This window comes from Schistocerca piceifrons, chromosome 9, assembly GCF_021461385.2.
Source record: "Schistocerca piceifrons isolate TAMUIC-IGC-003096 chromosome 9, iqSchPice1.1, whole genome shotgun sequence".
Classification (NCBI taxonomy): Eukaryota; Metazoa; Arthropoda; class Insecta; order Orthoptera; family Acrididae; genus Schistocerca; species Schistocerca piceifrons.
In genome coordinates, this window is record NC_060146.1 from 217,936,030 (window position 1) to 217,963,550 (window position 27,521).

Consider the following 27,521-nt stretch of genomic DNA (forward strand, 5'->3'; position numbering starts at 1 on the left):
AAACTTGTTGACTTGTGTAATTTCCTGTCACCTAAACGAAACACCAACAGAATGCAAAAGATACTAAAGTGCTGTCACTGGCCACTGCACGATACTATGCTCACAACACCACTGTGGTGTCGCCGGCAACAGAGCGATACTGTGCTCACGGCACCACTTGGTGTCGCCGGCCGTCGACCACTATTTCGTACACGACACCACTGTGGTGTCGCCGGACGGCAGAGTGTTAATGTTACCACCCTTGCTTTTAATTTCACTGAAGGTTGCTTTGACTTTTCTATATGCTGAGTTGATCCTTCCGACAATCATTTCTTTTTCGACTTCTTCGCATTTTTCATGCAGCCATTTTGTCTTCTCTGCTCTTCCTATTCATTTCATTTTTGAGCAACTTGTATTTCTGTATTCTTGACTTTCTCTCAACATTTTTGTACTTCTTTCTTTCATCAGTCAACTGAAGTATTTCTTCTGTTACCCATGGCTTCCTCACAGCTACCTTCTTCCTACATAAGATATTTTTTCCAAATTCTGTGATTTCCCTTTTTGGAGATATCTATTCCTATTCAACTTTAGTGCCTACTGAGCTATTCCGTATTTCAGTATCTACAGCCTTAAGTAACTTCAAGAATCTCTCTTCATTCCTTAGTACTTCCGTATCCCACTTCTTTGTGTATTGATTTTTCCTGACTAACCTTTTAAACTTCAGCCTACTCTCCATCACCACTATATTGTGATCTGATTCTGTATCTGCTGCCGGCCGAAGTGGCCGTGCGGTTAAAGGCGCTGCAGTCTGGAACCGCAGGACCGCTACGGTCGCAGGTTCGAATCCTGCCTCGGGCATGGATGTTTGTGATGTCCTTAGGTTAGTTAGGTTTAACTAGTTCTAAGTTCTATGGGACTAATGACCTCAGCAGTTGAGTCCCATAGTGCTCAGAGCCATTTGAACCATCTGTATCTGCTCCTGGGTACGCCTTAAATCCAGTATCTGATTTCAGAGTCTGTTTGACCATGATGTAATCTAACTGAAATCTTCCCATATCTCCCAGCCTTTTCCAAGCATTCATCCTCCTCTTGTGATTCTTGAACAGAGTACTCACTTATTAGCCGAAATTTATTACAGAATGTGGTTAGTCTTTCTTCTCTGTCATTTCTAGTACCAAGCCTTTATTATTCTATAACTCTTTCTCCTACTCCTTCCCATACAGCCACATTCCAATCCCTCATTACGATTAGAGTTTCATCTCCCTTTATGCACTGAATTACCTGTTCAGTATCATTATATATATTTTTTATCTCCTCATCTTCAGCTTGCGACATCGGCATGTATACCTGTACTATCATTGTCGGTGTTGGTGTGTTGTCGATTCCAATGAGAACAACCCTATCATTGAACTGTTCACAATAACACGCTCCCTGCCCTATCTTCCTATGCATAATGAATCCTACTCCCATTACACCATTTTCTGCTGCTTTTGATATTACCCTATACAAATATGACCAGAAATCCTTGTCTTCTTTCTAGATCTGACCTTTGCATTTCCGCATTTCCCTTTTCAGACTTTCTGTCTTCCCTGCCACATTCAAGCTTCTGACATTTGATGCTCCAACTCATAGAACGTTATCATTTCAATGTTTATTGAGTTTTTCCTCATGATCACCTTCCCCTTGACAGTCCCCTCCTGGAGATCCGAATGAGGCACTATTGGGAGTATTCCAGAATCTTTTGCCACCGGAGAGATTATTGTGACACTTTTTCAATTACAGGCCACGTGTCTTGTAGCCACACATCATGTTTCTTTAATGCAGGGATTTCCATTGTTTTCTGCATCTGCATGCCATTGATCATTGCTGATCCTTCCATTTTTAGGGAAAGTTTCCCACCTCCACAGGCAAGAGTGCCTTAGACCTCTGTCCACTCATGCACCTTCTTTGACAAGGCTGTTAGCAGAAGGAGGGTAACTTCTTATGCCTGAAGTCTTTGGCTGCCAGTGCTGATTTTTTATTAAAAATTTAAGTGGTGGCAGGGTTCAAATGGAGGACTGAGGATGTTTTGATTACTAATTAAAGTCACTACCCCTAGACTATGCATGCAGAGGGGTACCTGGTACATTTGTCACATTTGAACAAAATGATGTAACTTGGACACACAACACAACCAAGAATGTTACTACATCTTTATTGGACTGTGGCATGTATGCCAACCACCATAACATACACCGAACGCAATAAGATAAGGCAAATGGATGCAAGCAGTAATAACATGATAACTGAGGCTTGCTGGGCTCTATCGGATATCCGCAGTATTGCTCTTTCGTGGCACACTCTCACGGATGACAATACACTGCTAATGTGCGTGGCTGTCAAGTGTGAACACATTACTTCATTCCACTTCTCTTGGGGAACAGCTCGGATGTCCGCAGTGTCTTCCTCCACAAGGAATGTTAATGACCGAGAGCCGTTGAGAGTCAGCATCAGTGGGAAGCAGCAAATACGCATTAGAGAGGTAGATCTTGGAAAAATACTGACCACCGATGACCTTAGCAAAAAGTTCGTCAGAGTGTGGCAAGAGGTACGTGTCAATGATAGAAGAGCACTGACAGAAACTTTGAAATCGCTGCAAAGGCAGAACCATCCCGATGACTTCTCGACAATCATTGAGTGTGGTAGCCCATTCACGGGATGCGATCAGTTGGATGACCCGAGAGGCTGTGAGGTGATCGAGCCCCGCCTTGACGTGGTCACAGAGTGCCATTGGCATTGGGCGAGCCCAAAAGAAAAGCCAAAGGTTTCACAGTTACGTGGGCTTTGGATTTACTAGCACAACCCAAATCCACAAAAAACAGGGCTAAAAATTCAGAGCATAAAGAGTTGAGTTGTGTATAAGGCACCTGATCATGGACAAGATTAACTTTATCGGAAACAGTAAGCCCGAAAAGCTTAAGCCATCCGTATCAAAAAATTTTTGGTGTGTGCACTGTTCACGATCAGAAAAGTGAGCAGATGAACCACTTGTTTATATATGACTGGGGCTGAGAAACTGCCTAATATCTGAATGCTTTGTTTACTACAGGTGACTGTCGTACATGACAAAAAAGTAGCACTAAAGGGGGAGAATGCAAGCCTATGTACGTTTGCAAATTGAGTAATGACATGGCAGCACCAGTGTCGACTTACATGTGCAAAACCTTCTACTAAACCTTGACCTCAATAAAAAGCTTACTAGTAGCAACGGAGATTGCCAATATACAATTGACATCTGTGTCAGTGTCTGCAGTAGGTTGTTGGAATTTTTCTGCAAGCAGGAGCAATGTGGCCAGTTTTGTTACACTTGCGGCAAATGGCCCACCGCGTAGGACAATCCGGCGTGTCGTGAGTTACAAAAAACGACTGACAAGAGGGAAGCGTGGAGCGGTCACGTTGTTGTCATTACTGGGCTTGTTGTGCTGCAGCTGCTGCTGCTGCGGCCATGGCTGGCATACTGAGGTGGGCCAGCCGCCAAGATGTTTTTCTCACATGTGGATTGTCACCACCGTATTGTCCCATTGTGAACCGTCCCACAAACGGCAGGGGGGAAGTGGGTTGAACTTCTGCAATCTCACACCATGATATAGTTTGAGTACCTGCAGCCCTCAAAACCTCAAATGATTGTGCAATAGTGCAAATGTCGAAGAGGGAGGGGTTTTCATATTGAAGGCCCTGCTCACGAACCTCATGATCAGGGGCTAATCCAATGATTGCGTCACGAGCCGTTTGGTCGGGATATGACTCCTTATTTTCATCACTGATAAAGTGACAATGATGGCTTCAACAGTGAAGCTCAGTTGCCCAAGTCTTATCGGAATCTTCTGGTTTCTTGTGACACCAATAGAACACAACTCGAGTGGCAATGACGAGTGTCTGTTTACAGTAGTACTTCGAAAGAAGGTCGCATGTGTTATCGAAAGAGAATAAAGACAGATCCTGCAGGGGGTCCAGCTGGCAAAGGAGTTGATACGTGCAGCGTGATAACCAAGACAAAAAAAAAAAGTACAGAATAAGGTAACATCAGTCAACCCAATGCATGAAAATGCTGTCGCAACTGTTTTTTGAATGCTTCCCATTCTTCGACAGACTCATCATAAGCTGGATACGGCAGGGGATAAACAATAGGGGTAGTGACAGGCAAGACAGGAGGTGCAAGGGGCAGCGTGACAGGCGATGTAGAGTGAGATGGATTCAAACTGGCCAAACCAGAGGCAAGCATTAGCAACACCATGGTTTGATAATGTTGTGCCGTGGTGAATGCCTCGTGCAACACTGCAGTGAGAACCCCTTGCTGATCAAACAGCCGATGTAAGAACTTGTCAGTAGCGCTCTCAGACATTGTGAACGCTATGGAGGACCAACCAGAGACTGAAAACTGTGTGGAGAATAATCCCACACTCATCATCACGTGTGTTGTAACTTGGACATACAACACAACGAAGAATGTTAGTACAACTCTATTAGATGTGGAATGTGCACCAAACACCATAACATACACTTAACATGGTAAGGTAAGGTAAATGTATGCAAGCAGGTAATAACATGATACGGGGTGTGAGTGTGGTGTGGCAGGTTTTAAATAGACACTCGCCTGTGGTGGGCTCTATAGGAAGTTCACAGTAATGCTCACATACAGTGCACTCTCACAGATCACAACAGATTGCTAATGCACACACCTTTCAAGTGTGCACACATTATTTCACAAAACCTGTGCATCCTCTCTGAATTAATAATAATTATTGTCTGTGTGGTGAGAGTGCTGTTATTGAATGTTGTTGTTGTTGTTGTTGTTGTTGTTGTTGTTGTTGTTGTCTTCAGTCCTGAGACTCGTTTGATGCAGCTCTCCATGCTACTCTATCCTGTGCAAGCTGCTTCATCTCCCAGTACTTACTGCAACCTACATCCTTCTGAATCTGCTTAGTGTATTCATCTCTTGGTCTGCCTCTACGATTTTTACCCTCCACGCTGCCCTCCAATGCTAAATTTGTGATCCCTTGATGCCTCAGAACATGTCCTACCAACCAATCCCTTCTTCTAGTCAAGTAGTGCCACAAACTTCTCTTCTCCTCAATCCTATTCAATACCTCCTCATTAGTTATGTGATCTACCCATCTAATCTTCAGCATCCTTCTGTAGCACCACATTTCAAAAGCTTCTATTCTCTTCTTGTCCAAACTAGTCATCGTCCATGTTTCACTTCCATACATGGCTACATTCCATACAAATACTTTCAGAAACGACTTCCTGACACTTAAATCAATACTCGATGTTAACAAATTTCTCTTCATCAGAAACGCTTTCCTTGCCATTGCCAATCTACATTTTATATCCTCTCTACTTCGACCATCATCAGTTATTTTGCTCCCCAAATAGCAAAACTCCTTTACTACTTTAAGTGTGTCATTTCCTAATCTAATTCCCTCAGTATCACCCAACTTAATTCGACAACTTTCCATTATCCTCGTTTTGCTTTTGTTGATGTTGATCTTATATTCTCCTTTCAAGACTGTCCATTCCGTTCAACTGCTCTTCCAAGTCCTTTGCTGTCTCTGACAGAAATACAATGTCATCGGCGAACCTCAACGTTTTTATTTCTTCTCCATGGACTTTAATACCTACTCGGAATTTTTCTTTTGTTTCCTTTACTGCTTGCTCAATATACAGATTGAATAACATCGGGGACAGGCTACAACCCTGTCTCACTCCCTTCCCAACCGCTGCTTCCCTTTCATGCCCTTAGACTCTTATAACTGCCATCTGGTTTCTGTACAAATTGTAAATAGCTTTTCGCTCCCTGTACTTTACCCCCTGCAACCTTTAGAATTTGAAAGAGAGTATTCCAGTCAACATTGTCAAAAGCTTTTCTAAGTTTACAAATGCTAGAAATGTAGGTTTGCCTTTCCGTAATCTATTTTCTAAGATAAGTTGTAGGGTCAGTATTGCCTCACTTGTTCCAACATTTCTGCGGAATCCAAACTGATCTTCGCCGAGGTCAGCTTCTACCAATTTTCCCATTCGTCTGTAAAGAATTGGCGTTAGTATTTTGCAGCTGTGACCTGTTAAACTGATAGTTTGGTAATTTTCACATCTGTCAACACCTGCTTTCTTTGGGATTGGAATTATTATATTCTTCTTGAAGTCTGAGGGTATTTCGCCTGTCTCATACATTCTGCTCACCAGATGGTTGAGTTTTGTCAGGACTGGCTCTCCCAAGGCCGTCAGTAGTGCCAATGGAATGTTGTCTACTCCCGGGGCCTTGTTTCGACTCAGGTCTTTCAGTGCTCTGTCAAACTCTTCACGCAGTATCGTATCTCCCATTTCATCTTCATCTACATCCTCTTCCATTTCCATAATGTTGTCCTCAAGTACGTCACCCTTGTATAGACCCTCTATATGCTCCTCCCACTTTTCTGCTTTCCCCTCTTTGCCTAGAACTGGGTTTCCATCTGAACTCTTGATATTCATACAAGTGGCTCTCTTTTCTCCAAAGGTCTCTTTAATTTTCCTGTAGTCAGCATCTATCTTACCCCTCGTGAGATAAGCCTCTACATCCTCACATTTGTCCTCTAGCCATCCCTGCTTAGCCATTTTGCACTTCCTGTCGATCTCATTTTTGAGACGTCTGTATTCCTTTTTGCCTGCTTCATTTACTGCATTTTTATATCTACTCCTTTCATCAATAAAATTCAGTATTTCTCCTGTTACCCAAGGAGTTCTACTAGCCCTCGTCTTTTTACCTACTTGATCCTCTGCTGCCTTCACTACTTCATCCCTCAGAGCTACCCATTCTTCTTCTACTGTCCTTCTTTCCCCCATCCCTGTCAATCGTTCCCTTATGCTCTCCCTGAAACTCTGTACAACCTCTGGTTCTTTCAGTTTATCCTGGTCCCATCCCCTTAAATTCCCACCTTTTTGCAGTTTCTTCAGTTTTAATCTACAGTTCATAACCAATAGATTGTGGTCAGAGTCCACATCTGCCCCTGGAAATGTCTTACAGTTTAAAACCTGGTTCCTAAATCTCTGTCTTACCATTATACAGTCTATCTGATACCTTATAGAATCTCCAGGATTCTTCCATGTATACAACCTTGTTTTATGATTCTTGAACCAAGTGTTAGCTATGATTAAGTTATGCTCTGTGCAAAATTCTACCAGACGGCTTTGTCTTTCATTTCTTTCCCCCAATCCATATTCACCTACTATGTTTCCATCTCTCCCTTTTCCTACTGTCGAATTCCAGTCACCCATGACTATTAAATTTTCGTCTCCCTTCACTACCTGAATAATTTATTTTATCTCATCATACATTTCATCAATTTCTTCGTCATCTGTGGAGCTAGTTGGCATATAAACTTATACTACTGTGGTAGGCGTGGGCTTCGTATCTATCTTGGCCACAATAATGCGTTCACTATGCTGTTGGTAGTAGCTTACCCGCACTCCTATTTTTTATTCATTATTAAACCTACTCCTGCATTACCCCTATTTGATTTAGTATTTATAACCCTGTATTCACCTTACCAAAAGTCTTGTTCCTCCTGCCACCAAACTTCACTAATTCCCGCTATATCTAACTTTAACCTATCCATTTCCCTTTTTAAATTTTCTAACCTACCTGCCCGATTAAGGGATCTGACATTCCACGCTTCGATCCGTAGAACGCCAGTTTTCATTCTCCTGATAACGACGTCCTCTTGAGTAGTCCCCGCCCGGGGATCCAAATGGGGGACTATTTTACCTCTGGAATATTTTACCCAAGAGGACACCACCATCATTTAACCATACAGTAATTGAATGTACTTAATTGAAATCCTAGGTTAAAAGCCATTCATTATAAATACATCATTACTATAATTTATGAACCACAGATTTTAATTAAGCGCCTCCAAGAACGGCATCCTTACCATACGAACAATAATTATTATTAATTCACTGTGGGTGTACTTCTTTTATTCAAATGCAACAAATGTACCACATGCCATCAGTTGGAAGTAGCCTTGTGAGCCATATTAATAATGTGGATTCTACTGAACAATCATTTTATTATGTGATATTGCATTTACATTTTGCTGACTGTTGGATGAGTTACTCTTGTAACCGATACAATCAGGTACATTCTGATGCATTTGATGTTAGAGTATTTGCTGTTTAGTTAGTTTACTGTTGTCTACAGCTCTGAGACTGTGGTTCATGTTGAATCAGAACAAGTCATTTAAAAAAAGTTGATACAGTCAAGACAGATAAAAAATCCGTTTTAAAACCATTCAGTGTGGATTTTATCTCCAAGGACATTGTCAGTTTTTGCACTGGTACTTCAAACCAACACAGCATTATCAGGTAGAGTAATGTATTGAGGTGCCATCCAGTTGCTCACTTTATTTATACACTGCTCAAGAGGATTAGGGGAATATGACTTTGGACATCTGCCATAGTTTACTGAGCAGTAATTTATTTCCAGAATGAGATTTTCACTCTGCAGCGGAGTGTACGCTGATATGAAACTTCCTGGCAGATTAAAACTGTGTGCCCGACCGAGACTCGAACTCGGGACCTTTGCCTTTCGCGGGCAAGTGCTCTACCATCTGAGCTACCGAAGCACGACTCGCGCCCGGTGCTCACAGCTTTACTTCTGCCAGTATCTCGTCTCCTACCTTCCAAACATTACAGAAGCTCTCCTGCGAACCTTGCAGAACTAGCACTAGCTAGCACAGGCTGTGGCTAAGCCATGTCTCCGCAATATCCTTTCTTTCAGGAGTGCTAGTTCTGCAAGGTTCGCAGGAGAGCTTCTGTAAAGCTTGGAAGGTAGGAGACGAGATACTGGCAGAAGTAAAGCTGTGAGCACCAGGCGTGAGTCGTGCTTCGGTAGCTCAGATGGTAGAGCACTTGCCCACGAAAGGCAAAGGTCCCGAGTTCGAGTCTCGGTCAGGCACACAGTTTTAATCTGCCTGGAAGTTTAGTAATTTATTTATTTATTTTTAGTTATTTGTTTATTTCATATTCCATTAATCCATATAGTGATGAATCACAAAGATGTGAATGAGCCAGGTTCACATCTTTATAGATATACAACAAACATTAGCACCATGACAAGAACGTAGCAGTCTGGTGATATAAACTTAAAGGGTGAACTGAAATTAAGTAAATACAGTTCAGGTAAACATTATGTAAACTGTGGAAAATAACTTTTGGAACAGAAAAAAGAAAATTCGTGCATTGATCATTTTAGGCAGCGAAGATAAATTACAACTAACATAATATAAACAGAGACTAGAATATAAATAGGAAATACAATAAAAAATTAAAAAGACTGCCACTGGTTAGGCCTACTTTGCAGTTACTCTTCCAGAAAATAGGAGGACTTACCGATAAGGTATTTTCTTAAATTAAATTTAAATGTAGCTGGTGAATTAATGTGGACTTTGATATCAGATGGAAGAGAATTGAAGAGTTTTGCGGCAGAATAATGAATACCTTTTTGTATGACACTTAGCTGTTTTAGATCTCTGTGTAAATCATTTTAAGACCTGTGTTGTCATCGTGGTATGCTTTATTGGATGTAAAAAGAGAGTGGTTATTCAAGACAAAAATCATCAAAGAAAATAAGTACTGATGTGGTGGTCAATATTTGTAGCTTACTGGACAGGTTTCTGCAAGAATATATTGGATGAATGCCACTCATGATTCTAATTGCTCTCTTTTGTGCATTAAAGACCTTTTTGGCTAAAGGTTGATTATCCCAAAAAATTATACCATATGACGTGATGGAGTGAAAATATCCAAAGTAAGCTGCTTTGATAGCATTCACATCACCAACAGGGGAAATTACATGCAGGGCATAAGTTACTACACTTAGTCTTTTATAAGAAGAGTTTAACCTGTCATTAATTGTAATGCCCAGTAACTTAAAGTGTCACTCTGTAATATATTTTGACTGTCATAGTATAAGTTGATTGCTTCTTTTTCTGGTGATGATGCATGAAATATGTTGTGCTTTTTCAATATTTAGTGTTAATCTGTTAGACTTAAACCAGTGTAGGACAACTACAAGTACAGCATTACATTTATTTACTAGTTCACTGATTGATTGACTTTCAAGCATAATAGTAGTGTCATCAGCAAAAAGACGTCAAGTGGTTGCAGAATTGACGTCATCCCGCCTGGAATTACTGCCTAGTGCGTTTTGCTTTCCTCTACTTCTCGTTTTACTGCAGGTGTTGTATGGCCTGCATACGCATCTAATACCAACAGACTGTGCAAACCAGAGATCACTTGCGTAAACCAAGCATTGCGCCAGGACGACGATTCCACACACACTTAATCCATTCCAGCACCATGTCCTCCAAAAACCACCCGGTTTGTTTGTTCGTACAATTAGTTTTTGGAAACATTTCCAATTTCGGTAAAGTCTTTCGCTTGAAAACTGTGAATGGGGATGATTTATGTCCATCTGCTGTGCAAGCAAGCATGATGGACATCCGCTGTTTTTCACCCCCTGATGTAAGAACACTTATGTCTTTCTGTCTTTTGCGTATAATTTGACGGCATGTCAAAATATACGGGAGTTGGTCAGCATTTCCTATCTGACCAAGAAGTTATTGCTTTTCTGTGCGCCGCCTAATTATGAAGTGCTGAAATTCCACAAGTTTTTCTTAATAACTTTTTAGCAGCTTCTGTGCAGCTGAAGTTCGCCTTCGAACGGAAAAACCCCAGCACTTCATAAACAGATCAATCCAGCTCCGACTAGCCTTAAATTTTTCGATTTTTTGCTCTCTAGCAATTTCATGTGCCTTAATTTTTAAAATTTCAGTGTTCACTGGAAGGAATTTCTGACACTGTTCCTTAACAAATTCATTTAAAATCACTTCTAGTGCATGATATTGGCCACACCTTGGCCTGCTAAATGCTTTCCTGCTACTTGAACATTCAAATAATTCGTCTCTCTGCAGTTGTCATTGCATGACGTTGCTCTCATCGATCCCTTATTGCAGACCTGCAGAATGATTAGAACTTTGTTCCACAAAAGAAATAACTCCCCTCTTGAATTTGGCACTATAATGAAAGCGCTTCACTATGGTTCACTAACACCAGCAAGCACTTTACAAAATTCCACGAAGCAATAGGTGCACTACGTGAAATCTTAATGAGACCCAGCTTATCATCTCGTGCAACAATCCTAAAGCCTTGTACATTGTTGGTATTTTAGTGTAACGAAATTTATTTTTGTTGCTACAAACATTGAAAAGGCTGCTACATTCGAAGGTGAACAATACGGAATTTCTATTTACTTTGTTCGATAATGTATGAAAAAGCGGTGGTCGAAACTCGGGGCAAGAAAAAAGCTCGTCTTCTACCTTTTCCTAGAAATTTATTTACTGATGCAGAGGTTTTGGCACCAGTATTTATCTTTGTGCCTGCAAGGCATGCCTGTGTAGCAGTACATAAATTCTATAGCAGAAGTTAGTTGTGGCGGCACCTACCAACATTTTTTCAGAACTTCCGCTTACTTTGCACCCGATTCTAAGCCGCATGTGGTTTTTTGGATTACAAAAACTGGAAAAAAAAGTGTGGCTCAGATTGGAGTAAATACGGTAATTGTTTTGCAGCCATGTGAAGTAAGTTGGCATTAACAGTTTTTTGTTTGTAAATGATTTTGTTGATGTGTTCTCTTTGTAGGTACGAGTTCCAACACACGAAGATGGCACATGCCTGTTTTGGGAGTTTGCAACAGACAACTACGATATTGGTTTCGGAGTATATTTTGAATGGGCGAAACCAACCACCAGTCAAGTTTCTGTTCACATCGCAGAGAGCGAAGAAGAAGATGAAGAGGAATTTGATGATGATGAGGACAATGATGGTATGAATTACATTTGGGACATATGCTGTATACAAATACGTCCGTAAAGTGTCTCTGCAGTGTCGAGCTCCACATGTCTTGCCTCGAGGGTTGTGTAAGGTTGGCAGAACATTCATTTCACTGTATAGGCTAGGGGCCGGGATTCACTGCTAGTGGCCACAGTTATGTTGGGATATGGGATTCAACATTATTACAGTGAAAAAAAAAATAATATTAATTACAATGAAATACTTTATACTCACCAAAATCACTTTAGGTGGTGGAAATGTTTTCCTCATTTTTGAAGGCATAGTTAAATATGTTTACATTTGTTTGCAAACACCTTTACCAATGTTCCACGTGTAATGTAATGCAGATAATCAGTTGTTGCAGTCTTCAGTTCACCTAATATCTTTGGGTTATTTTGATACACGAATGTTGTAGCCACACCCGAAAGGAAATATTCAGGCAGAGAGAGATTTGGTGAGTGCAGGGGCCAGAGACCTTTCATAATTACTCTGCCTCCACAGATGTCATCTAAAAGTCATATGGACTGGTCTGCCATATGAGCAGTAGTGTTGTCTTTTTGGAAAAATGAATAATTGATGTCATTTTCATTTAGCAGGGGAATAAATGGTTAAATTATCTGGGAATAATAGACATTGAAGGTTACGTTAATATTGAAAAAGATCATCCTATGATTCATGTTCACATTATTTCACCCACATTATTATTTTCTCTGTGTGCAATGGCATTCTCATACGGCGTGTGGATTTTCTGATGACCAAATTCGTGAATTTTGGAATTACTGTCGCGACACAGGTGGAACCAAACCCCTTCAGTGAAAAAGGTTCAAACTAAAACATTAGCTGTATGTCAGTTAACAAATCGCTGAAACCATTCACAGTACACTATTACATGGTATATACAATGTAATTGTTGCACAGCAGTAATTTTTTATGGATACGTCCCCAGGTTTTTGGTTGCGGCCTTACGTGCTATCGTATGAGACACTCTCCTCACTGATTTTGTTGGACTCTGCAGCACGATGTCCAAAGTGTCGTCAAGCTTATGATATCCAAAGTGACATCAAGCTTCCCTTCTATGGGCTTACCAGTTCGTGCTGCATCTTGAACTGCATGTGCTGTGTGGAATTTGCAAGTTAAATCTTGTACAGAGTCATGATGTGGGCACCTTGAAGTAGGAAAGCGTAAACTAAATTGCCGCCTCACGTGGCCTGAAGAGTTTCCTTCTGCACAGAAAACCTCTTCCACTAAAAATGCTCCCTCTGCAACATTTATTTATTTATTTGTTCTTGGTAATTACAGCCTATTATCTTAATAGCTAAAATAGGCCATACAAATCACATTTTCTTGGATAGTAATAAATAACGTATTAACTATTTATTTCTAACAATTTTTAAAATACTGCAACTACTTCTACAAAACTACAATAAGACCCTTAACCAGTTACCCAACTGCTGATACTCTCCGCAATAGCAAGCATTCTCACAACACACAGTTTACACAAGAAGTGGACGATAACACAACTAAAAGCTGCAACACATGCAACACTACTGTCCCCCACCCTACCATTGCAGATAGACGGAACACGTGCAGGCGAGACTTGAATGTGCTGCCAATTTTACACATTCTGCAAGGGGAGGCACATGAGGCTCGCTGCCGCAGAGAGACTTTGCCGACGCACGGTAAATTATATTAGAATATTGGCAAAGAGCTGAAATTCAGCAGTGCCCTTTTGTTTTTGCAAATTTTTGATGTACTAAAAGTTTCCTGCAGTTTATGTTGATGTCTTACAACTTTGCAATCTGATTTTTAAAATAAGAAACCCTGCTACGTACAGTATTTTTTCTTAACTCTATGGGCATCTAATGACACGTAGGACCTGCTTAAGTTATTATCATAAGGATAAGTTTTCTTGGAAGGCTTTTACTGAGTTTTGGTATCGTTAAGATGGAATTTGATTCTTTTATCCATGAAACAGGTCTCTCCAAAAATTAATCTGCCCTCCAACTAATGTTCAATTCGTACAGATGATGGTCAAAGGGGCTCAGGAATAGTCTCAAAGCAATAGCCATCTGATTGTCATTGACATGTCCTGCAGTGGTTTTTCTTTGTGAAGATTATGTATTTATTTACACGCCAAATTCCTTAGGACCAAATTGAGGATCAAATCTCCAAGGTCATGGGAAGTGTCAGTACATGAAATTATGACATAAAAGTAATGACAGATAAAAATAAAATGTTTATGAACCCGAAACACTCAATCCATAAGTCTAAATCAACACAATCAACAACACAACAAGAATCAGCTTAATTTTTCGAGGAACTCCTTGGCAGGATAGAAGGAGTGGCCCATGAGGAAACTCTTCAGTATCGATTCGAAAGCGCGTGGATTACTGCTAAGATTTTTTAATTTGAGTGGTAGTTTATTGAAAATGGATGCAGCAGTATACTGCACACCTTTCTGCACAAGAGTTAAGGAAGTCCGATCCAAATGCAGGTTGATTTCTGCTGAGTATTAACTGAGTGAAAGCTGCTTATTCTTGGGAATAAGCTAATATTGTTAACAAGAAATGACAGTAAGGAATATATGTATTGAAAGGCCAATGTCAAAATACCCAGACTCGTGAACAAGGATCAAGAAGAGGTTCGTGAATTTCACCACTTATTACCCAAACTGCCCATTTCTGAGCCAAAAATATCCTTTAAGAATGGGAAGAGCTACCCCAAAATATAATACCATACGACATAAGCAAATGAAAATAAGCGAAGTAAACTAATTTTCATGTTGAACGATCACTCACTTCAGATACCGTTCGTATAGTAAAAATGGCAGCATTAAGTCTTTGAATAAGATCCTGAACATGGGTTTTCCATGACAGTTTACTATCTATCTGAACACCTAGAAATATGAATTGTTCAGTTTCACTAATCATATGCCCATTCTGTGAAATTAAAACGTCAGGTTTAGTTGAATTGTGTGTTAGAAACTGTAAAAACTGAGTCTTAACTGTGATTTAGTGTTAATTTTCTACAGGTCATGAATTTAGGTCATGAACTGCACTATTTGAAACCGAGCCCGTGTTACACACAACATCCTTTACTCAGCTAACAGAAATATTTTAGAGTTACCCGTAATACTAGAGGGCATATCATTTATGTAAATAGGGAACAGGAGTGGCCCCCACACTGATCCCTGGGGCATCCCCCACTTGTCTGTACCCCACATCACGGCCATTCTCAACATTGTGTTTGCTGTCTGTTGCTAAAGTAAGAGGTGAACCAATTGTGAGCTGCTCCCAGTATTCCGTAATGGTCCAACTTGTGGAGCAATATTTTGTGATCAGCACAATCAAATGACTTAGTTAAATCAAAAAATATGCCAAGCATTCAAAACCTTTTGTTTAATCCATCCAGTACCTCACAGAGAAAAGAGAATGTAGAATTTTCAGTTGTTAATCGACTTCTAAAGCCAAACTGTACAATTGATAGCAAATCGTGTGATACAAAATGATGAATTATCCTTACATACACAGCCTTTTCGATAACTTTAACAAACACTGATGGCGTAGAAATAGGTCTAAAATTATCTACATTATCCCTTTATCCCCTTTTATAAAGTGGCTTTACTACTGAGTACTTGAATCGTTCAGGAATCTGACCATTCCTAAAGGAAAAACAACAAATTTGGCTAAATATAGGGCTAACATGTGCAGCACACATAACCATGAGACTCCTTAAGTGATTTAATTATTGACTCAATCTTCACCTTGTCTGTATCAAAGAGGAGTATTTCAGACATCAGTCTCGGAAAGGCATTTGCTAAGAAAGTTATATGTTTCCCTGTAGAAATTAAATTTTTGTTTAATTCACCAGCAATGCTCAGAAAATGATTGTTAAATATTGTACATACATCCGATTTATCAGTAACAGAAATATTTTTACTGCGAACTGACTTCCTTCACAACTGGCCATATAGTTTTAATATTATCCTGTGAACTATTCTTGGGAATAAGCTAAAATTGTTAACAAGAAATGACAGTAGGGAATATATGTATTGAAAGGCCAATGTCAAAATACCCAGACTCGTGAACAAGGATCAAGAAGAGGTTCATGAACTTTCACCACTTATTACCCAAACTGCCCATTTCTGAGCCAAAAATATCCTTTAAGAATGGGAAGAGCTACCCCAAAATATAATACTATATACTCTTTGCCTTCCTAATAACATTTTTAAACACCTTATAATGGGCTATTATAGCTTGATTGTGCGTACTTCTAACATTTTGATGTAATTCCCGCTTTGTTCTACAAGATATCCTTATCCTACTAGTCAGCCACCCGGGCTGCCTATTACTGCTAGTACACTGTTTAGAATGTTCTAATGGAAAGTAACTCTCAAAGAGCATGAGAAATGTGTTAAGGAAGGCATTACATTTATCGTCTATGTTATAGGCACTATAAACATCCTCCCACTCTTGTTCGTTCGCAAGGTTTAAAAAACTCTCTATTGCTATTGGATTAACTTTCCTCCATAGTTTGTAATTATATGTGACATTTGTTTGAGTAAAATAGCCTTTTAGTGTTAAAATTTGTGCATCACGGTCTGAAAGGCCATTCACCCTTTTACTAACAGAATGCCCATCTAGTAATGAAGAACGAATAAAAATGTTGTCTATGGCTGTGCTGCTATTCCCCTGCGCCCTAGTTAGAAAAAACACAGTCTGCATCAGATCATATGAATTCAGAGATCTACCAACATCCTTTTTCTTGCACCATCATATACAAAATTTATATTGAAGCTACCACATATAACTAATTTCTGCTACTTCCTACAAAGTGAATCAAGAACCTTGTCTACCTCGAGCAGAAATGATCTGAAATCAGGGTTAGGGGATGTATAAACAACAACAGTTAGAAGTTTAGTTTCACCAAATTTAACTGCTCTGCACAACATTCAAATATCTGTTCAGTGCAGTGTCATGATAGTCTATGGACTCGAATGGAATACTGTTTTTTACATGCGTAGGCACTCCCCCACCCCACACGGAACTCTTTGAAAAACAGCCAGCTAATCTGTATCCTCACAAAGGAAGCCTCTGAATTGTCAAATTATTTAAATGGTGCTCTGATATACCAATAATTTCAGAGTCAACTTCTTTAAGCGGTTCACTAACATTATCTCTAATACCTCTTATATTTTGATGAAATACGCTAATTCCTTCTCTACTCTGAAACATTACATCCTCAGAAGGTGAACCCTTATTTAGAGGAACTTGTGGTTCTAACTATTCATAGAATCATAGAATGAATATACTTGCAAACGCTTTGAAAATTCTATGTAACAATTTCAGACATTGTATCTCTCCGTGGACAACAGTGACCGACGGTCTTCACTTAATGACCGAGAGCAGCAGCATTTGCGTAGAGTTGTCAGTGCTAACAGATGAGCAACACTGCATGACATAACTGCAGAACTCAATGAACTCAGTATGGGACATATGATGGACATATCTGGTAGGACACTGTGGCAAAATTTGGTGTTAATGGGCTATGGGAACATATATTTGATGAGAATATCTTTACTAACAGCACATTGCGTGCAGTGCCTCTCCTGTGCTCGTGCCCATATTGATTGGACCCTAGATGGCTGGAAAACTGTGGCGTGGTCAGACGAGTCCCAGTTTCAGTTGGTACCAGCTAAGGATAGGCCTAAGGTCTCGCCACAGTCGTAACGTCAGTTCGCTTCAGATCACCGAAGTTGAGCACTTTCGGGCTCGGCTAGCACTCGGATGGATGACTGTCCAGTCTGCCGAGTGCTGTTGGCAAGCAGGGTGCACTCAGCTCCTGTGAGGCAAATTTAGGTACTACCCGATTGAGGAGTAGCAGCTCCAGTCACGAAAACTGACACTGGCTGGGAGAGCAGTGTGCCGACCTCACGGCCTTCCGTATCCGCATCCAGTGACACCTGAGGGTGGTACGGTGGTCGGTCAGTAGTGTCGGGCCTTCCGCGACCTGTTCGGATGGAGTTCACTTCGAGAGCTAATGGCTGCGTTCAAGTGTAGTACAGACCTACAAAGCTGTGGACCCTAGTTGTTAACAACACACCGTGCAAGCTGATGGTGTCTCCATAATGGTGTAGGCTGTGTCTGCACGAATGGACTGGGTCCTCTGGTCCAACTGAACTGATCTTTGACTGGAAATGGTTATGTTCAGCTACTTGGAGACCATTTGCAGCCATTCGCAAAGAAGTTGTTCCCAAACAACATTGGAATTCTCGCGGATGAGAATGAGCCGTGTCGGAGGGCCACAGTTGTTCGTGATTGGTTTGAAGAACATTCTGGAAAATTCGAGTGAATGATTTGGTCACCCAGATCACTAAATGTGAATCCCATCAAACTTTTACGGGACAAATCGAGTGGTCAGTTCTTGCACAAAATCCTGCACTGGCAATACTTTAATTATGGATGGCTATAGAGGCAGTACGGCTCAGTATTTCTGCAGGGGCCTGCCGACAGCTCGCTGAGCCCACGCGTGGCGAATTGCTGCGCTACGGTGGCAGCAGAAGGTCCGACACGATATTCTGTGATGTTTGTCACCTCAGTGTATATTAGGAGAAAAACAGCTACTGCACTTTGTATAAAGGCGCTTTTCTTTCTTCTGTACTGCTCAGCAGCCGTTGTTATCTGATACTTTAAACAGAGGAGTTATATAGCTACATACAGAGCTCACTCAGCTGTCTGTATACAAGAAAAGTTAGGATCCACATAATATAAATATTACATTTCTGAGTCAAATTATTCTGTTAAATTGCAAAAGGAGTTAGTAATGAGGTATTCTTTTACTCTGTTTTTGAATTTCCAATTTTCTGCTTGATACCCATCGGCAACCTGTTATTAGACCAGAATATAAAACTCTGTTCGGAGTCCTAGAGAGGGATTCATAGGTTATACAGAAATCACTTCTGCATCTGAATTCTTACGAAGTAGATGAAAATGATATCACTGTAAATGTTTAAACATGGACTAGAATACATTAATGCTGTAATCGTTTGCTTCATGTTAGCCCCCAAAAATCGGAAAAATCAGAAATATTGCATTTGTGACTTTGTAGACTTTCCCAGCGTAATAAGTCTTGTAAGTCTCTTCGGGTTTGCTGCCGGATCCTACAATAAACTCGATTCAATATTTTGGCGATCCAACTGGTCGCCGTCTTCAGGAGAATGCTGCTGCTGCTTCTGCTGATGAGTCTCAGCGGGCCTCAGCAGCAGCAGCAGCAGCAGCAGCAGCAGCATTCTCCTGAAGACGGCGACCAGTTGGATCGCCAAAATATCGAATAGAGTCGATTTTAGGACCTGGCAGCAAACCCGAAGAGACTTTAACTACTGCATTTGCTTTTCCTAAAAAATAAAAAGTTATATTTTTGATGTGTGTGTTCACAAACAGTGGATTAAATATCAAGATGGAGAAAGAAATATCAAGCTGGAGAAACAATAAGTTCTGTCTGCTTGTGTCTGTATATGTGTGGATGGATATGTGGGTGTCTGTGCGCGCGAGTGTATACCCATCCTTTTTTCCCCCTAAGGTAAGTCTTTCCGCTCCCGGGGTTGGAATAACTCCTTACCCTCTCCCTTAAAACCCACATCCTTTCGTCTTTCCCTCTCCTTCCCTCTTTCCTGATGAGGCAACAGTTTGTTGCGAAAGCTTGAATTTTGTGTGTATGTTTGTGTTTGTTTGTGTGTCTGTCGACCTGCCAGCACTTTCATTTGGTAAGTCACAACATCTTTGTTTTTATACAAAGATGATGTGACTTACCATACGAAAGCGCTGGCAGGTCGATAGAAACACAGACAGACACATACATACACACAAAATTCTAGGTTTCGCAACCAATGGTTGCTTCGTCAGGAAAGAGGGAAGGAGAGGGAAAGACGAAAGGATGTGGGTTTTAAGGGAGAGGGTAAGGAGTCATTCCAATCCCGGGAGCGGAAAGACTTACCTTAGGGGGGAAAAAAGGACAGGTATACACTCGCGCGCACACACACACACACACACACACACACATCCATCCGCACATACACAGACACAAGCAGACATTTGTAAAGGCAAAGAGTTCGGGCAGAGATGTTAGTCGAGGTGGAAGTAAAGAGGCAAAGATGTTGTTGAAAGACAGGTGAGGTATGAGCGGCGGCAACTTGAAATTAGCGGAGGTTGAGGCCTGGCGGATAACGAGAAGAGAGGATATACTGAAGGGCAAGTTCCCATCTCCGGAGTTCTGACAGTTTGGTGTTAGTGGGAAGTATCCAGATAACCCGGACGGTGTAACACTGTGCCAAGATGTGCTGGCTGTGCACCAAGGCATGTTTAGCCACAGGGCTATGGATGTAGGTCTGGGTGTGTAGATGTAGATATTTAAAAATAAAATTGGAAAAATCTGGAACATCGAGGTCCAAAAGTTAATTAAAACTGGTTGTTTTTATATTGACTAACCCAGCACAGTTGTAAGTATCTGCACACCACCTCCTTTCACCTGCTGTTCACATCCAGACCTCGGACTGGGCGACGACGTCGAGCGAGGGGGCGGTGTCGCGAGCCTGCGGGCGGCAGCGGCCGACGCGAGCCGGCCGCCACTGTCGGTGATCGTGCCGGTGTTCCGGCGCGAGTGCCAGCTGGAGGTGTATGCCGGCAGCCACGTGTACCCGGGCCAGGGTGTCTACCTGCTCAAGTTCGACAACTCGTACAGCCTGTGGCGCTCCAAGACTCTCTACTACCGCGTCTACTACACGCGGTGAGTGTCCGGCGGGGGATGTGCGGGCCGCTCGTGGTGGCATAAGTGAGGGCAGTCGAACACTGTTCTCCTTTCTTATTTTGATTTGTCGTGAAGTTGAATGCTCCGAGTAAATGTTGTTTGAAACACGAGTGCAGATATCTGCTGTTTACTAAATTTTCTGATTTAACATTTCTCTGAATGTGCAATAAATTAGGCAGTGAAGGGTTGAAATATGTGTCGCAGTAGTATCTTGTGAGACACTTTGATCTGTACTACTGGCTGTGGTTTTCTGTTATCTGATATGTTTACTGCCTAAATATGTTCATTTCAGGGAACAATAATTTCGGTCCTGTACTTTTTAACCCGTTTGTTTTGTAGGAAGCCACTATCCCCATTCTCGTCTGCCTTAGTGATCTCTTATGCTCAAAATGGAGTATACTTAACTTTTAAACTATCATTTTTGTTTCATATGTGCTTTAATTTGTGCATGTCGATCAAACTCAGATGTAATATTCTTTCCTAGCAATTTTAACACGTGAATTGCTTTGTAAATGTGGGCATGTGTAAGTTGATACAAAAGTTGCAGAATGTGTACAAGTAGATTCAGTATGTAAATGGAAAAACTGGTGGTGTCATTCAGAAAGATGGAATATTTGTGTATGGATTTGTGTTATGAATGCTTTAATATTATTATTATTATTATTATTATTATTATTATTATTATAAATATGATAATGGAAAGTCTCAAGTGAAACAACATCTTTTGTCCTTCCATTGTTGTTGTTATTATATTTTATTATTGAACATTATTCTAGCCCCGGTGATATTTATAGTATACCCATAGCGTACCCAATAACAGGTAGATAGTCATCTATGCTGTGCTATAATCTGTCGAGCAGGAATATATATATACACACACACACATTTCTGTTATGTTTTCACCTGTCTGAATTGACTTGCTCTGCCTCTCGTACAATATCGCATACTTTTTGTATGTTTTGTCTGGTTACATGTGTGGACAGTTGATTATACGTGCAGTCTTCCTTGAACCAAAATTCTGTAAGAGGTTTTAAATGAGCAGAAAAAGCTTGCAGGAAAAATTCAAAACTCATTCATGGGTAACGGAGAACTATATTACATTTTGCTTTTGGCAGTTAAGCGTTGTATTTGATTTGGAAGTGGCCCTACGAAAAGACCCATCTTCTATGTCAATGTAGACGAATAACTAGGCACTGTGAACTGAAGCTGCAGTCAATTTCTTCTTCTTCTTCTTCTTCTTCTTCTTCTTCCTCTTCTTCACTTCATGTATTAGGCAAATTGCCTGGTGCAGTACTCCATGTCTTATATTGCCTTCCTGCATTCCTTCATCCAGTGCATTAGTAATTCAGAGACTTTACATGGAATGTTTCCCCACCCAAACAGTCTACATGTTCCATCCGTTTTATTTTATTTTTTTGGTTTAGCTTGTCTATTCCTAAATCTTTCTTTATGCCCTCATTTCATTTACCATCTTCTTTTGTACATCCTTCCACTCGTCCTACAAACCCGATTTATTGAGCTGGCATTTAACTTCCTTGGTGTATTGTTGTTGTCACCCATACCCGTCCTTCCCCTTCCCTGTCAGTGTCTTTTAGAATTAGGTTACTGAGGAAAATTTGATGTCTGTTAAAACCGTCTCTCTCTTCACAGTTGACCTGATGACAAATGAAAAAAGTGTGTTCGGAAGCTTTTGCACCTGGAGTCAAATTCAATAGAATTCTTCTGGGTTGTAGACTGTGTCATGTCATAAAATGTACCAATATTTTGGCCACTGTAGCAAGCAGCCTTCTTCAGGGCATATAATATGTGTTATACAACATGACGCCATCAACAACCCAGGAAATTCCAGAAACTGAGGAAAGTGTTAAGCAACACAAGAATGATGTGCAGCTGTTTGGACCATTCCAGCAATAGCAGTGGAATCTAATAGCAATCTATCATTCTGTTATAACCTGTTATTGCTGATTGGTCTGATCATGTTCACAAATATGCATGTGGCAATCTTAATACTTGAACTTCCAGGTTACACCTATAACAGCCACATTGTTTCTGATATGCAGCAATATGTGAATACAATGTCTGAATTTATTGGTGGAATTGAGAAACTTTGTAACAGGAGTGAGATTTTCATCGGTAAATGTCATAAGTTGATGTTTGGGATACCACAATATGTTGTGTTACAGATTGATTGCTTATCTCTCATTCTTGGGTCTTATTTTTGTGCTTGTCTAAAAGTTGAGAGACATATCACAGAAGCATTGTCTGTTGGTAGTTTTGTAAATATTTGCAATTAATGTCTATTTTGTTATTTTTGGTGCTATACTCTGAATTAATAACACGTTTTTCCTACGGATAGAATTGGGTGAGAGGCTGTTCTAAAGTGTCGCATATATTAATTTTACTGAGAAAAATATAGTGTAAATGTTATACAGACATTTAATATCATCCTTCTATACACTGGTATCTACTGATGTGTAGTAGCATATATTTTTTGCTGACAGTATGAAAGGTTATGCTCTATGTGTAATACTACCATGCTCTTTCACTACAAATTCTTATAATCATCAGATGGCTGTACTGTTAAAAAGTTGTGAGTACTCACTTAAATTTGTGGTATGCCCACATTAGTGTGTGTATAGGTCAGTGGTGTTGTAGTGTCTTAAATAGATCTTTTTTCCCCAATAATAGGTCATAAGGTGTCCTTCTCATTCCAGATGCTAATATTTAAAGCTTTACCATATTTATTTGAATTTACTTTCAATTTGAACTTTGTCCCTGTAACACACACTTTTATCTCCCAAGTTTAAGTAGGGAAAAAGGAAATCCTCAGTTAAAATCCTCCAATTTTTCTTGTCTAAGTGGAAACTGACATTTCTGGTGAAACAGTTTGTTTTCAAGAAGAAATAAACTTCTTAAGAAAATGATATATACTTGTATAGTCAACATTTGATCAGATATTTAGAAAATACTTAAGATCACCTGTCAATCGATCAGAATACTGTTACACTTAAAAACATTTTTGGTTTGACCAAGGAAATGAAAACTAAGAGATTTTTTATTTTTCAAAGTAGTCCCCTTCGAGACAATAGTCCAGTTACTTTCCAACTTTATAATGTTCCTAAAAAGTGATAAAATTGAAAGCAGTCTCAATGCCAACAAGTTCTCTTAGCTTCACCTGGATGTTGCTAATTGGAGCATTATGAATTTTTGTCACAATATACTCAAACATACTATGAAAAGCATGTATTGTTACTCACCATATAGCAGAGTGTTGAACAAAAATACTACTGAACGTGTAAACTTTTGGCCCCAGCACCCAGAGACAGTCATCGTGTGTGTGCGCTGTGTTTGCGTGTATGTGTATGTTGTCTATTTCAGAAGGCCTTCTGGCCAAAAGCTTACATTTTTGGTAGTCTTTTTGTTGTGCCTGTCTGCGACTCAACATTTCGGCTATATGGTGAGTAGCAATCTATCCTTTTCATAATATTGTCATTATTCCATTCTGGGTTTCCCAATTCTTGATCACCTTCAATGAATCCTTCTTTAATGTCAAATCCTACCCTTCTTTTAAATTTGTTCAAGTTAAATCTTAAGATCAGTCATTTTTTCCCAATCGATGATTCAATTTTTTCCATTTTTTTACAAAAAAAAAAAAAAAAAAAAAAAAAAAAAAAAAAAAAAAAAAAAAGGACACGGAATTGTTTAAATGATTATGAAATACAGGCAACTAAAACTTCACTGTGTGTATTCTAATGACCCTTATTTTTCCAAGATCATAGTAATTTGGTCACATTCATGCTGTCTGAGAACTTCAAGAGAGTACCCCTCCTAATCTCACACTTGTTAGAGGCAAGGATCTTAATGTGGGAAATTGATCACCATTTTTAAAAGTATTAAGTATTGATCAACACAGTTGGAGAGAGCATTCCCAAATTGATTAGAAGCTCATTTTACATTTCACATATACTTCCATAGCTCCCTGAACTTTAATGTGCATCAAAAAGAGATTATTGTGAAGGAAATATAGATTTAATTTTTTACCAACATTTTTAAGTTTTCTGTACTTTTGTTGCTGATTTTATTGTGCGACACATGCAAGTTACAAAGTCGGAGCCTCGAATTATTCCCTATTGTTTTTATTGACAAAGCTTTCATATGAATAAAACCACACTAAATTTGTGCTCAATCCTCTCAGCATGACCACATGGGTCAGACTTCTTTACTTACTCCTACAGTCCTGGAGTCTGACTTAGTTACCCAATGTCTTTTAGTAAGGCAAGGTGTAAATTCTTTTAGGAAAGAAATATCAGACAGAAGAGAGAGAGAGAGAGAGAGAGAGAGAGAGAGAGAGAGAGAGAGAGAGAGAGAGAAACCTGACAGCCAAGCTCACCCATTTTCACTTTACTTTGAAAGTCACAGAATGTTATACCGAGTAAACCATGACATTGTGCTCCATTTTGCAACCATCCACTTCCACTTGAATAAGAACACTTCTAAAAACTTCAGCCATGCATTAAACGGTTGAAATTTTTTTTTTTTTTTTTTAACACAACCTAAGAAAATCTGTTGCCATTTGGCAGTTGCCGCAGCAGAGGGGGGGGGGGGGGGGGGGATAAAAGCGACATTCAGAAAAAGTTGATGGCATGTGCTCTCTCACACTAGTTGTAAAGTGCACCTGAGTATCAGACATGCTTAAATAATTAAAAATGAAAGTTTGAACTGCAGATATCTGATATGCATAATTTTCATTTATGACCAGAAATGAAAATGTCAGGGTTTCCATTGAGATACCCAAGTGTTATGCAGATGCTCAGAATGGATGAAATATGCACTTTTGATTCTCACAGTGTGTGTTGTTTGCTACAACCATTGGACAGTATTGTACAGATTATTTGTTTGTGTTACTGGTGCTCAGTTTTACATTTCTCTTTTTAATGAGTGATGTTGATGCTTTATAATGTATAAAATGTGCCTTTGTGTCTCTTGAGTTTTGAATTCCAGGAATTGCATGAAAAAATATTGGCCATACATTCTAAGAACCAAAAGTAAGGAGATAATCCTTAAGTTTTTGCTCCCATCCTATCAAACAACTATCGATGCCTCTGCAATCCCTAGCGTGTTTGAAGCAGATATGAAACAGAAAAGTGTGGTCACTGCTCCACTGTGATTATTGAATCAATTTATAATCTACCCCTCAGTCAGTATGTGAATTTGTGAATAATGTAATTATTAGATGAAAGTACCCTGTAGATTTAGCAAAATTATTATGAATGTGTCGGGATACAGCACTTGCTACATGTACAAGCTTATTTAGTGATGTTTTCATTGAGATTATTGGAGCACACACTTCTCTCTGTGAAACCATTGCTGATATGTGAGAGACTGATATTGTGGCTGCTCATTCTTTAGCGCTGTAGTTTTTGGCACATACATTTTTCTGAAAGCACCTCAGATTGTGTTGAGTGGAGTATGTTGCTCATTACATTATCATGCCAAAAGAAAGTATTAATAGTATCAGTTGTTTCTTCTGTGTGATCCATGTTGTTTTCTAATAGACTGGATTAGCACCTTGTTTACAACCTCGCCATATGTATATGTTTATTATAAAGAACAACAAATAATAATTCTGTGTTGAGTAATTTAATCTGATGTAAGGGGATTCTCCGTGCACTTGCATTTTATTCATTAGAACATATTTAGATTTTTTGTAAAAGTATGTTTTTGTTCATATCTGTTACAATGAGTGTTCTGTGTGTGTGTGCTTTATTAGAGGAAATAAATATATACTTGTTGAAATAATAAAATGTTTGAAAAGGCTGAGATTGTACTCAAATCTCTTTCTTTGCACCTATCAAACTCTCCTAACTATATCAGCAGGTTTCTTTTCTTTCTGTGGAGGAAGAAATATTGAACAGGTACTGATAGTTATTTCATCTCAGCACGTTTTGTGAGTCCTATTATGCAGGAAAGCATTGAGATTCGCAACAAGTCAGCAGAAGAGCAGCTGTTTGGAACTGAAGCTCTACATGTTATTAATGGTAAACTGTTACTATATTGCTGTCCAGTCATTCACTGAGTTGCATAGATCCCATAAGGAATAATGTGGAAAGAGTAAAGGCACACGTTAACGAAGGATGAAGCAAATCATAGAAAGTTAATAGCTGTAAACATTAACAGTACAAAGAGAATACTAATTGTTCTTATCAGATAAATGTAACCTTGTAAATTAACAGGAAAGAAGCTTCCTCAAATTTATTAAATAGCTCCTGTGTACATCCTATTATCAGCTAAATATTTACTAGATCACTTTGGTATTTTATTAAAAGAAAAACCTACACGTGTAACAACAGAACGTTTCCAGTACGCCACCACTTGTAATGCAGCTCCTCAGTGGGCTCATATCGGCTCATATCGGTTTCAATACTGCTTGGTCCATGGTGTTCTTCTTTTAGATGATCCACAAATGTTGAATGATTTGTATCATATTTAAATGGTGTGATGTGCTCTTTATGTCGCGTCGAATGTCCTGCCAGTCATTCCCATGTATATCTTCTCACAATCTCTGCAACTAAGCTGATAGATACCACATTGTTGGTATCTGTCTGGTTTTCATTTCAGTTTTGGGCTGTGCTTTTTTATGGAATTGTTCATTTTGTAAGCTATGTTTATGACTTTTTTTTTATGTTACCTATTTTATGAATGAATTTGTTGTGGCAGGTCATTGTATACCATTTTTTTGTTGTAGAGCAAATTGTACGAGTTAGTGTGGTTTGGTTATTTTTTCATTATTTGTCTCTTTATTTTTTGTTTGTCTGCCATTGTTTCTTTGTGTC

At 39.6% G+C, this 27,521-nt stretch overlaps 1 protein-coding gene across 1 annotated transcript in view; it reads left to right on the plus strand.

Moving 5' to 3' along the window:
- Positions 1-24,353, plus strand: part of LOC124717024 (Golgi resident protein GCP60) — a 90,695-nt gene extending 66,342 nt beyond the window's left edge. Inside the window, exons 8-9 of the mRNA XM_047243677.1 lie at positions 11,695-11,878; positions 20,427-24,353. Of these exons, the coding sequence (XP_047099633.1) occupies positions 11,695-11,878; positions 20,427-20,671 (429 nt within the window). The 3' untranslated portion in view covers positions 20,672-24,353. The remainder of the gene's footprint in view (positions 1-11,694; positions 11,879-20,426) is intronic.
- Positions 24,354-27,521: the final 3,168 nt, after the last annotated feature.